The 18011-nt window shown below is 39.8% G+C and overlaps 1 protein-coding gene across 4 annotated transcripts in view; it reads left to right on the forward strand.

The window, feature by feature from the left end:
* LOC117221967 (venom dipeptidyl peptidase 4) overlaps positions 1–18011 on the forward strand; it is a 440681-nt gene that overhangs the window by 240094 nt on the left and 182576 nt on the right. For all 4 annotated transcript variants that reach the window (XM_033473358.2, XM_033473359.2, XM_033473357.2 and 1 more), the window contains one exon: positions 4318–4517. In XM_033473358.2, coding sequence (XP_033329249.1) covers positions 4318–4517 — 200 coding nt within the window. The remainder of the gene's footprint in view (positions 1–4317; positions 4518–18011) is intronic.

Raw genomic sequence — 18011 nt, forward strand, 5'->3', positions numbered from 1 at the left:
GAATAATATAACAATATAACAATATACCAATATAATAATATAACAATTTTTAAGAAATATTTAAGAATAAGAACTTGATAAGACCTTAATAACAATTTTCAAGTGCAAGAACAAAGAAAATACTTGAAATCCGAATTGAAAACTGATTTTTCAAGATACTTCTTGCAGACTTATCAACCTTCCTATTGTTCCCCCTTTAACAGCAAGTAATTCAATGTAATTTAATTTAATATAACTTGATTTCAGAGTAAATCGAGTAATCAAGCGAGAACAATTTAATTAAAACTAACCTATGGAAGATAATCATTTAATTGTTCTCCCGCCACAAAAAATTTATGACAGTATTCCGAAGAGTCTGATCAAGAATTCTCCACATTTCGTCTCACCTTTTCGCATTCCGTTGAATCGGTTCAACAGAAAATCATGTATGAAAGCATTCGGAAACGATTAATCACATTATTCGAGCTCCGGGAAGACCTAACAATGGAATATTATTGAAAAACCTCGGCTCGCGTTTCTCGCGCCCGTCTCGAAGATGTTGCTAGAAAGCGAGCGAATTTTTCACCGAACCGGAATTAGCATTTCAAAAATATTCCAGCAATTCTTCGGGTTTATCTGGCCGGCGGCGAGGTTGGTCGGCGGGTCGGTCGGTCGGTCGGTCGGTCGGCGGGGCGCGGTGTGCGGCGCGGTAGCTAAAGGAGAAGAATCTTAAGTAGCCCGCGAAGCAGCTCTCGTAAATTCCTTAAGCCGCCATTTAGTTTCCGGGCGAATTTAACAACGGTACACGCGTATATCTGGCTGGCGTGCGGATTCAATTCTAAAAGGGAAATAATGTAACGCACCGAACAGCGGCCGCGAGAGAGAAAGACCGGCGGCCGCCGGGACCGCCGCGCGGCTCCGTTTCTTTATTGCTTAGCCTTTCAGCCGTGCCAACTCGATGCAGAAAATTCGGCGCGGCCGCCCGCGCGCGTTCTCTGTATAGCCGTGTACACGGTCCCGTTTCAAAGCCGTTCATGAATTCCGGCGATACCTTTACGGCCCTCGTAAATATAAAAAGGGTTACCGATCAGAGAACGGTGTTGTCCGTATCGCGGTGTGCCTCCGCAAAATTATGCGACCGTTTTAAACGACTTATCGCGCGAATTAGTCTGATTACGCTCGCGCGTTCGCGCGTTTTCCAGACGTGCGAAGACGACGTCGACGAGAACGAAGACGAGGACGCGGTCGAATTCGAACTCGGATCGAATCCGCCGCGTTCAACGTCGATCCCCCGGATCTTATAAAGCCGGCAAGACCAGAACGGATCCCTTAAGAACGCCTCGTAAAACGACCCGACCTCGTAAAAAGCACAACGTTCCATTTACATTTTTCTCTCTTCCACTGGCCCGCACCGTACACCGCCGCCGTCGCGGAAAATTATACGCACGGAAACGAGACTGTCTCCGGATCTTCTTCGTCATAGACTGACACCGAGGCTTCGACCTCTCGCGCTACGATCTCTTTCACGGCTACGTTGATCAGCGATTCTTCGGCGTTGATATTGCATTCAGGGAGCACCGGAAGCGGCTGTTTTATATCGGTTTTTTAGAAGTGTGTCGTAAGAGATTTAGTCCGAGTTTCAACGAGAATTAGAGTAATAGGGTAATAGAGTAATAGAGTAATAGAGTAATAGAGTAATAGAGTAATAGAGTAATAGAGTAATAGAGTAATAGAGTAATAAAGTAATAGAGTAATAGAGTAATAGAGTAATAGAGTAATAGAGTAATAGGGTAATAGAGTAATAGAGAAATAGAGTAATAGAGTAATAGAGTAATAAAGTAATAGAATAACAGAATAAAAGAATAAAAGAGTAACAGAGTATCAGAGTAACAGAGTAACAGAGTATCAGAGTAACAGAGTAACAGAGTAACAGAGTAACAGAGTAACAGAGTAACAGAGTAACAGAGTAACAGAGTAACAGAGTAATAGAGTAGTAGAGTAGTAGAGTAATAGAGTAATAGAGTAATAGAGTAGTAGACTAGTAGAGTAGTAGAGTAATAGAGTATTAGAGTAATAGAGTAATAGAGTAATAGAGTAATAGAGTAGTAGACTAGTAGAGTAGTAGAGTAATAGAGTATTAGAGTAATAGAGTAATAGAGTAATAGAGTAATAGAGTAAAATAGAGTAATAGAGTAATAGAGTAATAGAGTAATAGAGTAATAGAGTAATAGAGTAATAGAGTAATAGAGTAATAGAGTAATAGAGTAATAGAGTAATAGAGTAATAGAGTAATAAAGTAATAAAGTAATAGAATAACAGAATAAAAGAATAAAAGAATAAAAGAATAAAAGAATAAAAGAGTAACAGAGTAACAGAGTAACAGAGTAACAGAGTAACAGAGTAACAGAGTAACAGAGTAACAGAGTAACAGAGCAACAGAGCAACAGAGTAACAGAGTAACAGAGTAACAGAGTAATAGAGTAATAGAGTAACAGAATAATAGAATAATATAACAATAATATATATAACGAGAATTATCGTAGTGTTTTCTTTTTTCTTCTATTTAGCACTATTTTTATCGATGTCTTGTAACAGATATTTGAAGATATTATTAAATTTAGTCGTTTTCTGTGATTTTATTTCAGATTGTTAATTATAATCGTGTGCTTTGATTGTATTTTGTATTATTACATTCAGTCGTCTTCAGTCATTGTATTTCATATTATTAAATTTAACCGTGTTCTGTGATTGTATTTCATATTATAAAATTTAACCGTGTACTGCGATTGTATTTCATATTATTAAATTCTGTCGTGATCTGTAATCGTATCTTACATTATTAAATTTAATCGTGTTCCGTGATTGTATTTTATATTATTAAATTTAATCGTGTTCCGCGATCGTATTTTATATTATTCAATTTAATCGTGTGCTGCGATTGTACGTTTACGTTATTACTGTATTTTTAGGTTAGTAGTCGTTTTCTTTAATTGTATTTTATATATATATATTAGAAGCAAGTTTTATTCATTCCATCCAGCAACTAAAACGCAAAGCTGCGGAAACATTAGAACAATCCAGAGAATTTATTTAATCGCGAATTCGATTGAACAAAGTTTCGTAAAGAATGATCGACAAAAGTCTAAAGAAGTGAAAAGGCGGATAATGGAGGAAGCGAAGGAGAACGCCTGTCTAATCTAGCTGCGAATAAACGGGGTCCCACAGTTAGATCTTGGATAAGCTTCGGATGCGCAGCCCTCGCGATTAACTTCGGCTATCTCTTGGGCGAACGCAAACATAAACTTTAATTACGTCGAAACTAAGTCTAAATATAGATTAACCAAGTTTCAATACGCGACTGTGTAACGTTACGAACAATGCGTGACATTCGACCGTGTAAGGTGCTCTCCCGCGCGCTCCAGTCGCTCGCTTCCGCAAAGAAATTAACACGGAACACCCCAATTAACGTGCTCGGAAGCCAATTTCCTTCCATCACGACCTAACCACAATTCGGATTCCATTCTATTAACTCAATTTCTGTGCGGATCTCTCTGGAAATGGTTCGCGTTCGGTTTTTTCCGTTGGCTGTACAGGTATTGTCGAACTTTAATTCGCTAATTTGTTATATTTATTCTATTTATTTTATTTATTGTATTAAGTACATCGAGGCCACATAGAAAATATGGAAGAATTGTCGTCAGAGAGAACATATAAATTTTCGAAGTATTATATGCTATGTGTTTAAATTTGCAATAACTAATTTGAGCCTTATTTTTACATTTTTACATAAAGTCAATGACATGTTCTGCAACTATGGCTATGGACCAGTTACTGAGATTAGTGGAATTCATTTTCGGCACAGGTCACAAAAATCCCGAAAATCGAAAATCCATTCCACTACTCTCAGTAACTGATCCCAAATTTTTGCTATCCACCTAAGTGGACCAGTTACGGAGACTAGTAGAATTTATTTTCAGGATTTTTGGGATATGTCTGAAAATCAATCCCACTAGTCTCAGTAACTGGTCCACCTAGGCCGATAGCAAAATTTGGGACCAGTTACTGAGACTAGTGGGATAGATTTTCCAAAAAAATGATGGAAACGAATTCAATTTTCTGAAGAAAAAGAATTCCCAAAAATGACATCAGGATCCACCTATTTCGAATAGAATATAATTACATAGATTATAGAATATAATTATAATATAGACCCTCTAGAATTTATCTTCAAAATCCCGTCGAATGATCTCCAGTCCCCGAGCAACAAAATTATTACATATTATTAAATCGACAACAAGTAAAAAAACGTCTAACCTTCGTTGCAATTTTGGTTCGCAGGGAGGAATCGTCGCTGACTGCGAACAATTCGATGTCGGTGCAGCTGGCCACCTGGGCGCCGCGCGGCAACGGTCTGGTCTACGTGTACCAGAACAACATCTATTACCGGCCGGAGGCGGAAGTGGCCAAGGACTATCAAATCACCAACACCGGTGTATTCGGGACCATTTATAATGGAGTGCCGGACTGGGTGTACGAGGGTAAGCTTCTTTGCCTTGGAAAACGGTCGCGGGCGATATCCGCTTTGTTATTCATGGAACACTCTATGTATCTAATCGTCTTAGCCGTCGACGGACAGAACGGCGCGCCCCCCGTATCAATGTCCTTCAGGCGGAAAAACTTTCGGCTAAGTCGTATCCAACATTTATGGACACACACCGTTACCGTTACCGTTACCGTTACCCGTCCGTCAATAAAGCAATCCATTATGCATCGTCGAACTCGATATTTACTCGCCGGTCCGCGACGATGTTGCATTAACGCTCGTACTTCCGGACCGACGCTGTCTTCCGACCGGAAACTTTACACGCCGACCGAGCTGCCTCGAATTTACATCGTCCGTATCGGTGCAGGGCCATTTTTTGGCTCCGCGTTCTCGCTCGACATTCATCATATTTCATTTTCCTTTTTTAATCGTGTTTATTGATGGCTGAGAAGTTTTTAGGCAGTTGTCCAATGAGCCACGTTTTTTGGATTTGTTTTAGGGTTCTTTTTAGTGTTACGGGGTTTTTATTGTTTTTATTGTTTCTACTGGTTTTACTGATTTTACTGGTTTTACTGATTTTACTGTTTTTACAGTTTTTACTATTTTTACTATTTTTACTGTTCTTACTGTTTTTACTGTTATTACTGTTTTTACTGTTCTTACTGTTCTTACTGTTTTTACTGTTTTTACTGTTTTTACTGTTTTTACTGTTTTTACTGTTTTTACTGTTTTTACTGTTTTTACTGTTTCTACTGTTTTTACTGTTTTTAATGTTTTTACTGTTTTTATTGATTTTACTCATTTTACTAATTTCTCTGATTTTTTGTTAAGATTACTATCTTAAGATTACTATATATTATACGTGCTTTGATCTTCATCTTAGATCGAAAGATTTACAGTCGACTCTCTGCCTCAAAAATCCATCGTTTCCCAGCCCTGTATTACATACCGGGTGGGTAAATTCGAAACGATTCACGTTTCGTACCTCGAACCGAAGCAGCGAAAAATTCGCACTATCATTGAAATCGTCGACGAGCGATCGGGAAAGCCACCCCGTTCGGCTGTCGCAGTTCTTCCGATAGCAGTTTCGCGCTCCGTGCCAAAAATGTGCAACGGCGGCGGCGGTGGCGTCGGCGGTGGCTACAGGGTTATTTACGACGTTACTTTCGCCCCGTTCCGTCACTTTCGACCGTCGCCCCTCCCCGCGGCACCGGCGCGCTCTGATGAATTTTTATGCTTCACCCGGCGTTAGCTCGTAGACGGCTCCGCGATTTAGCGAAACACGAGACACGGGGCAGGGTTGTGGGACAGGTGGGCGGCGGCGTCGGCGGCGTCGGCGGCGGCGGCGGTGGCAGAGGGTGAGGGAGAGGTCGACGCGCGGGGCTGATGAGGGCTCAGAAATATGCAAACGCGTGCAATGTCCCCCCGAGCATCAGCTGTGTGAATTACGGCTGCGGCACATATTATTGTTCCCGGTTCCGGGGCGAAAACTCATCCGGCACACGTACAAAGCGCGCCGACGCGACGCGACCCGATGCAACCCGATGCGACGCGACCCTACGTCTCGCTAAAGGCCCCACCAAAAAGAACGGAGAAATACGCGCGGCTCGTCTCGTCGAAGAATCGCGTTTAGCTTTCTTGCTTTCTTTTTCTCTCTTTCTTTCTTCATCTTTATCTTTCTCTTTCTTTCTTTCTTTTTCTTTCTATTTCCATCTTGCTTTCTTTTTCTTTCTCTGTCTCTCTTGCTTTCACCTTCTATATTTCTCTCTTTTTCTTTCTCTTCTTCTTGCCTTCTTTTTCTCTCTTTCTTTCTTTTTCTTTTTCTTTCTCTTTCTTTTTTTTCTTTTTCTTTCTCTTTCTTTCTTTCTTTTTCTTTCTCTGTTTCTCCTGCTTTCACTTTCTCTACTTCTCTCTTTTTCTTTCTCTCTTTCTTGCTTTCTTCTCCTCTCTTTCTTTCATTTTCTTTTTCTTTCTCTTTCTTCCATTTTCTTTCTTTTTCTCTTTCTTTCTTTCTATTTCCCTCTTGCTTTCTTTTTCTTTCTCTGGCTCTCTTGCTTTTTACTTTCTCTACTTCTCTCTTTTTCTTTCTCTCTTTCTTGCTTTCTTCTCCTCTCTTTCTTTCATTTTCTTTTTCTTTCTCTTTCTTTCATTTTCTTTCTTTTTCTCTTTCTTTCTTTCTATTTCCCTCTTGCTTTCTTTTTCTTTCTCTGGCTCTCTTCTTTCTTTTTCTTTCTCTTTTTCCATAAACATGGATTATAATTGAATAAATATTCAATTACGTAGCGATGGATTTTATTTTACGCGTGCCTAATGCGTGCATCGCGTGGCTGCAAACGGTTTCCGGACTCGCGTCCGATCGTGTCCGATCGCGTCACGATCCGTCTCGATCGTGAATCCGCGATTTCCGAACTATCGCGTCCCTACAGCCACCGTTTATCCGTGTATCCGTCCGATTGACAACTCGCGGGCCCGATTGAGCTTCAGCGATGCGCTGCGCCGTGCCTCGCCTCGCCTCGCTGTCGTACAGTTGATTCGGCCATTAAAGCAATCAGAGAGGCGTTGGCGGGTTGAAAATCCGAACTGTCGTAATCGACAGACAGCTCATTAGTCGGTCGGCGCGGGGGGCGGCGGCGTGGCGCGGACTTGAGCAGTCAATATTCGATCAAAGGTTCGAAACGCGCCGGGACTCTTCTGGTAATTAACCTAATCCGCGGCTTAGCGCGCGAAGATCGCTTGTGACAGTCATATCAACAAATCAATTCTCGGGATTCGCCGCGCAAATCCGGCGCAGCGTCGCGCGCGCGCGCGCGCCCCGGTATCACTCGAATCAAAACCGAATCGGGGATGCTCGCAGCGATCTGATATCGTGGAGGCTGTTTCGCTAACGAACTGCATCGGAGTCTGTTCCATTCCCGTGTTATGGACCTGAGGTTAGGCTCGTCGGACCCTGGATCTTTACGCAGAATATTAAAAATATTATACTATATTATTATAATATTATATATTATATATTATATTATATATTATTATATATATATATATATATTTTATATTATATTATATATTATAATATTATAGTACTTAATAATATTTATATTTATTAGACTGGACTAATACGACTGGACAGTCTATATAATATTAATATTTATTATTATATTATTTAATAATACTATTACTATTGTAATATTATATATTATAATATATATTAATTACATATTATATATTTTATATTATAATAGAATATAATATCATTAAAAGAATTATATTATATATTATATATATTATTTATTATTTTTAAATATATATATTTCATATTTACTATTTATATCCATCATATATATTATTTATTATTACATACAATTTTATTATACAATTTACAAAACTATTATAAATTCTTCATTTTCGTTTCGAAGCCGAGGGTCAATCGTGGAGAATTTACTGAATTCGTCCGCGAACGTTCTCCACGTTTCACGTCCGATATTTCTAAAATACATATCGAAGATCATGGAAACCCCATTCGGAACGTCGAAACAACAGAGAACACAATCTCGCGTGTGTTATGCGAAGAACCGACGCATTCCGATGTCTCTTCGTAAACAACCATGCCTCAATCTCCGCGGGCAAAGCAATAGAGCTGTCGCGCGGCTGGTACAAGCAAGCTCGCAAGACGCCTCTGCAAAATAAACTCTCATCTCTCAGTTCGCCGGGGGTCACGGACCCCTAGCCTTTAATTTGTCAAACTGCTCGAGCGAGTGAGTCCGGGAACTGTTCGCCATAATGCTGGTAATCGCGTTTGACACCGGCGCGCGCTGCGGATCAAAACGCGCGAGCGAAAGGTCGGAGGCCAATTAAAAATTTGCTGGAGTCACGGCAGCGTGCAAAATAATTACGCGCCGATTGAACGGTCGTTGCGCGCTTCATCTCTCCCTTTTTAGCTTTTCCTCCCCCCTCTTTCCTTTACTCTCTTAAATTTCTCTTTTTCTCTTACGCTTTATTTTTTTTCCTCTTTCCTCTTTTTTTATCTCTTTTCTCTCTTTTTTTCTCTTTTCTCTCTTTTTCTCTTTTCTCTCTTTTTCTCTTTATCTCTCTTGATCTCTCTTGATCTCTCTTTATCTCTTTTTTTCTCTTTATCTCTCTTTATCTCTTTTTTTCTCTTTATCTCTCTTTATCTCTTTTTTTCTCTTTATCTCTCTTTATCTCTTTTTTTCTCTTTATCTCTCTTTATCTCTCTTTATCTCTTTTTTTCTCTTTTTCTCACACTTTAATTCTCTTCTTTTTCTCTTTTTCTCACTTTCACAATTTTTCTCTTTTTCTTTCACTTTTTTCTCTCTTTTTTCTTTTTTTTTTCTTTCACTTTTGGCTGTCTGTTGTTAGGGAAAAGGAGAGGGGAGACGCGTTCCGTCCGGGGCCCGCTAGATGACTCATCAGTAAGGCTAACCTAGCGGGGGGCCCTTGCCTTAGACGTTCGGGTGTCAGTAGGAAGGACGAAGTCTGTATATATAGGAATTGAGGCGGATCGGTTACTAGCGGGAAGAGGAGCCATCTGCTGGCGGGTCTGGTGGTAGCCGCCACACACTCTTTAACTCTCTCTCCCTCTCTCTCGCCCCCCTCTCTCCCTTTGTTACTCACTCATTAACACTAGGGCAACCATGATGGCTCAAAATGACTTGTTTTAGCATTCCTTCTAATCATCACTAGACTGCAGATTTCAATGCAAAATAAAAATTGCCTCGATTAATTTTCACTCATTTTAATAGATTAAAAATAATATCGCCTTAATACTATTCTAAATGCTAACTACTCAATTTTGCCACAATAGCATCAAATCCGCAGCCCAATCATTGCACATTCCCACTAAATTGTCTTCAAACAATTTCTCAATTTACAAAACAAAATACAACATAAATTCTCCCCAATTGACTCTCAGCTTCGAAACGAAAATGGACAATTCGAGAATAGTCGGCTCGAATAATCGTATCTGCTCTTCCCAAATTGTCCATTTCCGTGTACAATCTGAGAGACAATCGGGGAGAATTTACAGTAATTCCGGCGTTCAAACGAAAACTGGGATAATAGGTGGGGAAAGCCGGCATTCCCGCGGTTCGCAAACCGCGTCCACGCCCTTTCGTTCGAGCCATCGTTAGGAGAGGGGGTAGGGAGGGGGCAGTCCCGATGTTACCTCGCCGCAGTCGATCCAGTTTATTTTGAAGTATGCGCCCCGCAGTCGGCCGGCGAGCCGGCCCGTCGCGATAACGGCCGCTTCCGCTCCGGGGCCACGGGAATTCGACCGTGTGATGCTTGTTTATTCCAGAAGAACTGCTAGACAGCGGTCCCGGGGCGTTATTAGCGAAACCGCGAGCAGTTTACGCCACGCCGAGCCGAACTTTCGCGCGACCGTCAGCGACGTCCGCGCGCAAAGAAGGGAATTCCTACGGGATCTCGCCCGTCGCCGGAAGGCGGGACCGGCGTTATGCTTCCGGAAATACCGTGTTGCTTCGCCCGGATAAGGTGTGACCGAAATTTTGCGGGACGTGCGCCATTCCAGGTCGAACGACGGGGACTTCGATTCTGTTCGGGCTCGTTTATCGTTAGCGCGGCTCCGAGGTCTGCGGATTTTGGAAAATTCTACAGCTCGTCCTGAGGATTGTACAACCACTGGAAAAAATCGTAGAGCTACTACGAAGTGTCGCGAGCTTTGAGAAAAATTACGGGGCCCCGGGGAAGATCGCTGGGCCCGAGAAAAAATTCTAGAGCCGCGTAGGCGTTCGAAACGGCGGTCGAAAAATTGGCGATGTTCGAGCGATCGTAATTTCTTTAAAAAAAATCGTAAGACGATAAATTTGGATTGATTTTAAAGCCTGAAATCTGTACTTTCGTAGTACGTTAACGATTTTTTTGCAGAAAATTTTGGCGCGATGCGATTGGTGGGAGAACGTGTGTACTCTAAAACATGCTTTATTATTTTTTAGACTATTATATTTTATTATGTATTTATGGCAAAAATGAGAACATTTAAGAGATTGAAAGACGTTGATGTGTTAATCTAAGCTTATCAAAAGTATTAGAGAAGGAAAGAAGCTTGTGTTTGAGTCCTATGATTTATAATTGATGGAGATAATTTCTATTTTGCCTTTTAAAGTCTGCAATCCAATTATTATTAGTAAATAATTCTAATACTAATAAAATAATTAAATTAGTATCAGAATTTTATTAGTAACTATTTTATAGTCACTATTTTATTATTAATTCTAGTATTAGTATTTTGTTAAAAGCTTCGATATTAGTATTTCATTATCAGATCCACAGTACTAGAGTGTTATTATTAACTCCAGCATTAGTATTTTACTAAAACACTTCGGTATTATTATTTCATTGATAATTCGGTCCACGGAAATTTACTATCACGACTAATAAATGCAATGCTTCCGGATCGTCGTCCAAAGCCAAACAATATCTCCCGATCTCTGGAAAACAAAGAAGCAGTAAAAGTCGAGGGTAAGAGGAGAAAGAGATTTTTCCCCCCTTCCCCCTTCTCGCGGCCGTGTGCCGGCTCGTCGTCGCGCGTTCAATGGGCTGCTCTCCACGTCTCGGTAAATATTTAAGCCCGCTTTAGTATTAATGTACCTTCGAATCCGTTCGCCGGAAGACTTTCGAGCGCTGCCCGTGTCGCCGCGTCTCCCTCGATCAGAGACGTTCGCCCGGAACCGAGTAAATCTCGTTCCGTATTAATTGCTGCCGGTCCACAGTCGGCAAAGACACCGAGTGAGAGGCCGCCGAAAGATCGATGGGACGCGGGAGAACTCCCAGCAACGATTCAGCCAAGATCTTCCGAGAGATCGGACCCCTGTTTGTTCCCGGACTGGACACTTCGGGTGATCCTCCAGTTGAAAGGAGTCGAATGAAACGGTGTGTGTATGTGTGTGTGTGGGTACAGTAGAGTGGTCCTTATCTTTCGACTCGCGACTTTTTTCAAAAATTATGCAATCCATGTGATATGCATTTTTGGTGTGCAATGGATCATTGCGCGAAATTATGGTTCGAACAGTTGCTGAACTTGGAATTTTTCTGTGGAATTTTAATTATCTTTTGAAGGTACTTGGAATAGTTTTTTTATATGCTTGTAATAATTATTCTAATGCACTTATAACAATTTTTCTAATTATAATATATAATATATAATTATATTATATTATATTATATTATATATAATATATAATTATATTATATTATATTATATATAATATATAATTATATTATAATAATGTATAATTATAATATAATTGTAATATAATTATGTAATTATATTATATTATATAATATAATATAATATATATTTTTCTTTAATTGCAAAGAATTATTCGAACAGCGATATATAAAATTATCAAAATACTATGACAGGTATATCTTCTCTTAGCCGCGAGATTAAAACAGCTTCAAAGGATTAAAAAATACTCGAAATATCCTATATATTTCAATTATTACATTTATCACTATATACAGTTATATCGAAATATTTCTAAATGAACGAGACACAATTATGTTCGAAATGAGGCGATCAACGGAGTGACGATTCGGTCGCGCAAGCGTAAAGAAAGTCCGATTAAAATGATTGTCCAAGCATCGCTCCGGCGCGGACGATTAAGCCGGGAAACAAACAAAGAGAGTGAAGGACCTAGCGCCTCGACTACGGGATCGAGATGTTTTCGCAGACCCGTGGGCGACACGGTCCACGGTAACAGCAGTCTCGAGATCCCATCGTAATAGCGACAGATTTACATTCATATGCGCCGCTGCACCGGCGAACACGCGAAAGTATTCTCTCGGCGGAGTCGCCGCCGGGAAAATGGTTTGTTGATCGGCGCTATCGGGATTATCAGGTCCATATGTTGCCCGGAGGTGGTCTGGCCGGGAAAGCTTTTTACTCGTCGGGAATATTAACCCTGGGAAATTTCGAGCGCGCCGATTCGACGCGCACGCGAAACTTTCGCCGAGAACGTAAGTCTTTTTGATGCTTCGCACTCGGTTACGTCGCTCTGACAGATTCGGCACGTTCGTTTGTCTCCTTGTAAATACGTCTCTTTTTTGTTATATTATTATATTATCATATCATTATATTATTATATTATTATATTATTATATTATTATATTATTATATTATTATATTATTATATTATTATATTATTATATTATTATATATTATTATATTATTATATTATTATATTATTATAATATTATACTATCATATTATTATGTTATTATATTATTAAATTATTATATTATTATATTATTATATTATTATACTATTATATTATTATATTATTATACTATCATATTATTATGTTATTATATTATTAAATTATTATATTATAATATTATAATATTATAATATTATTATGTTATTATATTATTGTATTATTATATTATTATATTATTATATTATTATATTATCATATTATTATATTATCATATTATTTTATTATTATATGATGATAATACTATATTATCATGTTATCCTATTATTATATAAAATGTTCGAAGGATTCATTTTCTTAGATATTTCATTTAATCGTTTCGGAGATATTTATGTTTCCACAATATTTTCTAATTTTTCGAACCTTCGAAAACGTCCACCGTGATAAATATAATTAACAAAATTCTATTTGAGAGAGCAAGTCGGTCGAATTCTGTCAGTTTTCAGATCGTGCTTTTCGCGTTTTTTCCGACTTACTTCAATTACGAAACGCGCGAGCGAATGTTTGACTGTTTTTAAATATTGTAAAATTCCTCATTTTCCGCAGGCTGTGCTCGTGCACATTGCAAGCTCGTTTACGCATTCGAACGTTCCAGTATGTGTTTAAAACGTTACGCTACTTCGTTCGACGTGGCAGCATTAAATGAAACCCGGCATTTCACCGTGTAATTATTTTTGAAGACCGCGAAAGATTGAATCGTCCAGACGCGCATGCAAATTAATTTAATGCATAATTAATGCACGTTCGCGTGCATCATCGCCGAGTGTTTAATTAACAAGATTTGCCTCGTAATCGATTTCTAACAAGATTTCACCGTGCAATTACATTCAAAGACCATGAAAAATTCAATCGTCCTGAAACGTGGAAGCTTGTTTCAACGAGTAATTAATATATCGTTACGTGTTATGTTAATATTATCCTTATCGAGTTGTTTAATTAACAAGATCGTCCTGAATCGATTGGTGAAAGTAACGGCAAGCCATTAAAACGATACCAGAATATTTATTCGATTAGATGAACAATAATGAAAAAGAAGATAAAAATATAAATGCTCCCTAATTTTCCTTCAGCTTGTAAACGAAAATGGACAATTATAATTTCCGATTATTGACTATTAGAAAAACGAGCCGAGCTATCAAAATATAAAAATATAAAAATATTTTTATATTTTAATAATCTTTAATTTTATATTTTAATAATCTATATTTTAATATCTCCTCTCTCTTTCCAAATCGTTGACTTTGTGCTCAATCTGAGCGTCAATTATGGAGATATTGCTGTATCGGCGGCGAAACAATTTCTCTGAAATCAAACGGGCGAAGAAAGTTCCAAAGTTTATTCAATGTTTGGAGGTGCACCGAGGAAACAAGGTTCCCAGAGACACTTCCAGAGCGTCCTCGTCCAATAAGCTTTTGAGTGCATGAAATTTGATAGCATATTATGGTACTTAAACCGGATCGTGTAATTTGATGACATTTTCTGTAATCCGATACCATAGCACGGCACCCGACACCATACACGTACCAGAAACGGCTGATAGTGTGCCTCGAAATCTATCACCGTGTCCTGCAACGTGATACCATTCTGTCAGCACACTACTGATAGATTTATGCTTCCGTTTATGAATTCCCGGCCCCATTAATCTTTGTCAGTTATGCGACCGTTTAAAAAAATCTGTAGCCCGATAACGTCGGATAATTGAATCCGACTTACAATACCCAGAAGCGAGTCAACTGTTCCAACAATCCCTAAACGGCTCCACGTCGGCCAGGGTTCACCATTGTTCTCGAATACTTTCCAATAAATGTTCATCTAAGGTCATCATTTCAAATGCGTTCTTTTCGGTCAGGTATTTTATTCGACGAAATCGTTCGTCAGAAATTGTTCTATCCTATTTGTTCGAATAGAAATTTACTCGAATACGCAAATTATTCGCATATTTTTTTATTCGAACAAGTTGTTCGAATAGAGTCTGTAAAATGAATCGAATAATAATGCGGATGATTCTCGAATATATATTTTGAATTCTTGAGTTCTTGATATTGAATTCTTTTATTGAATTCTTGAATATATTCTCCATATTATATTATTCTTTCTACTAAAAGATTATCCGAATAATTTTAGTCTCTATTCGAATAAATTATTCGAATAATTCTTAATTCATATGATTTATTCGAATAATTCTTCATTCATATGAATTATTCGAATAATTCTTCATTCATATGAATTATTCGAATAATTCTTCATTCATATAAATTATCGCGTCTTGTTCGATAAATCTAATGTTAATTATGTTCACAATAAAAAACTGAAGGCACAGTAATAGGCTAGCACACAGTAATTGACTAACACACAGTAATTGACCAGCACACGGTAATTAATTAGCACACAATAATTCGCTAACACACAATAATTGGCTAGCACACAGCAACCGGTACCAGAACCGTATCAGCGATATCTAGAGCGACGGGAACACGGTGCCCGGGTCGTTTCGACAATTTTTTAGCCGAGACCTGGAACCCGAGCCGATCCCGAGAACAATATTTCACGCTTTGCATATGCATTATCCCCGATGAATTCCGTCCGGTCGCTGACAGATTGAGTTTATTGAGGCGGGCCGCCTCTGAAAACGGATACATACGTTCGGCGAAAGGTGGAAATCGATGGGCCAAGGGGGGGGCCGGAAGGCGTGCGGGCGCGGGGGCCAGGACCGCCCGCGGCCCGTGTAAATCAGCCTTTATCCGAAATTCTTGCCGACGAAATCCTTGGAGCGACGCCGCGCCACGCTGTATAAAGTACATATGTCGTCAGCAGAAAAGTCTTCTCCCGGCTGCAGCTCTCCGGCTGACGGAGAACAAAATACAGGCTGTTGAGAAGTTTCTGGCGCGCGCGGCTTTCGTCGACGCTTTGACACTTTATAGACGACGCCCAACGTTTCCCGATCCACCCACTCCGTCGACCCCATAGAAAAATCAGCCGAGCGTCTACCGGCGCCCAGACACGCGCGACGGGAACGATTGTTCGGGATGCCGATGCTACCGACCCCCCCTAACCCCTCCGTGCATCGATCGATTACGGTCTCTTGTGATTTCCATAATTTTGAGGATTTCTCGCGTTTTCGCGACTTCTGCGATTTTTTGAGTTTCCTGTTTTTTTTCTCGAGGATTTCTGCGCTAATTTTGTGCTATATTTGTGATTTCCGTGATCGACGCTGTTTCTGTAATTCTTTATGATAAGGTGAAATGATTTGTTCGAATGATTCTTTATGATAAAGCAGAAAATACGAATTCTTTGTTGCAGAGAATTATTTAAATAATTTATTGGAACGGGAGTTGTAAGAATTGTCCGGATAATCATGCGAATAATTCGAATTCTTTGTTGCAAGTAATTCATTCGAATAATTCATTCGAATAATCCGAATTCTTTACCATAAAGAATTATTCGAATAATTCATTCGAATGATCTGAATTCTTTATCATAAAGAATTATTTGAATAATTCAAATTCTAAATTATAAGGTATTATTCGAATAACTCTAAATGGATAGAATAATTTATGAAGAACAACGATGTGCCGAGAGAAGTCAATTTATCAAATGTTCAAAGCATGCTGCACATTCGTATCCCCGGAAGCCATCTCCTCGTCATGGAGAACTTAAAAGAAACGAGGAATTATTTCAGTGTGCTCTTGGCTCGCTGCTTTCCTTCTCTCAATTTTATATGACAGACATATGTAGCTAACTGCTCCTGCGCATCTCTTCCTTGAAATTAATATGAAACGTCCTCCACTCTCTTCCCGTCTCTCTCTCTCTCTCTCTCTCTCTCTCTCTCTCTCTCTCTAGCTCTCCCTCTACCGGAGCTCTCTCTTTACCGGCGCGGAACCTTTCGTGGCTCTTTTCAACTCTCATTGGAATTCTTTGAAGGTACTTGCGCCGAGCTTTTCCGGCGAAAAGGTCTCAAAAAATCTGTCTCGGTTCCATTTGGACCGCGGTTTAAGGTCGCCGCTTTCAGCTCTCGCTGTTTAAGCCACAAAGGATAGAGTCCCTACGTAAATACAGGTGCTCGGGAAACCAGGACGGTTTTGCATTAGGTCAACCCATAAATCGCGACGGTTTTTCGCCATAAATTCAATCCCACGGAAACCTGCGCCGTCCGATGGACACGTCTCCAGCTCGATTTACATGGCCGTGCAGAAGAAACTGTTCTGAAATAATTTCTAATAATGTCGAATGTTGGCTCGATAAATAAATAACAGCGTATATATGCAGCGGATATATAACAATGTATATAAGCAAGATTCTAGTCTCGCTAAAATTAATCTGAAAATAATTCAATACTTGTGACTAATCTCTTGCGCCAGGTCTGACCACTGCAATTCGATTCTACTTATTAAAGCCATTACAATTAAAGTCAAATTACAAAAGAAAAATTTGTTACCGCACGACCGAGGTGTACGGTATTAATGATTAAAACTTTCAGAACAGCAAGAAGAAACGTTAATGTCTCGACTTCCATTCGACCGGGTTCGCGACGCTTAACCTCGAACTTCCAAGCTCGATTCATATTCGCAGATCCAGTGCCGGAGCATCTCGTTCCCAATCACAGAGTTCCGTTGTCCTATTTTCTCGAGAATGGGCGCGCAGTAGTCGGCCCAAACTGCTCCAGTTGCCTCAATTCTGTCCGCGTCCCCGGCCACACCGCCCCGACCATTCCCATTTCCATAGCCCTAATGCCGCTAATGAAATACTGTTAACCCTTGTCAAAACCCGTGGCACCTTGTGTACACGCCGCGTTAGATAAATCCGTTTCGTACAAATTTAATGCCGCGCGCGCCAGGATTACGGAACGGTGCGCGCGAGTCGTGGGATCTACCGCCGGGCCAATGCCGTGCTGCATATGTCGCCGGCTGCTACACGTAAACAATACTGGCGAACAACGCTAAAACCCGGCTGGTTCTTGCGTGTTTTTCGCGATCACGGCGCTCCGGATGCTGTGTTCGACCGACGTTGCTTCTCTGTTTCGTGGCTCGTTCGTGCGACAGTGTCAGTTGTTCCCGAGGACGACAAATTAATTTTATCGAGAGATTACGGGCGAGATTGTTGTTACGTTGTCGCTGGAAAGCTTTCTGACTTCTCGTCGATTTTTTCGTTTTTATGAGTTCTAGAGATCTTTCTGTGACGACATTTCGAATCAATTCGTCGAGTATGATTCGAGTTCTGAGGTATTTCGAATCAATTCG

This window comes from Megalopta genalis, chromosome 3 (assembly GCF_051020955.1).
Source record: "Megalopta genalis isolate 19385.01 chromosome 3, iyMegGena1_principal, whole genome shotgun sequence".
NCBI lineage: Eukaryota > Metazoa > Arthropoda > Insecta > Hymenoptera > Halictidae > Megalopta > Megalopta genalis.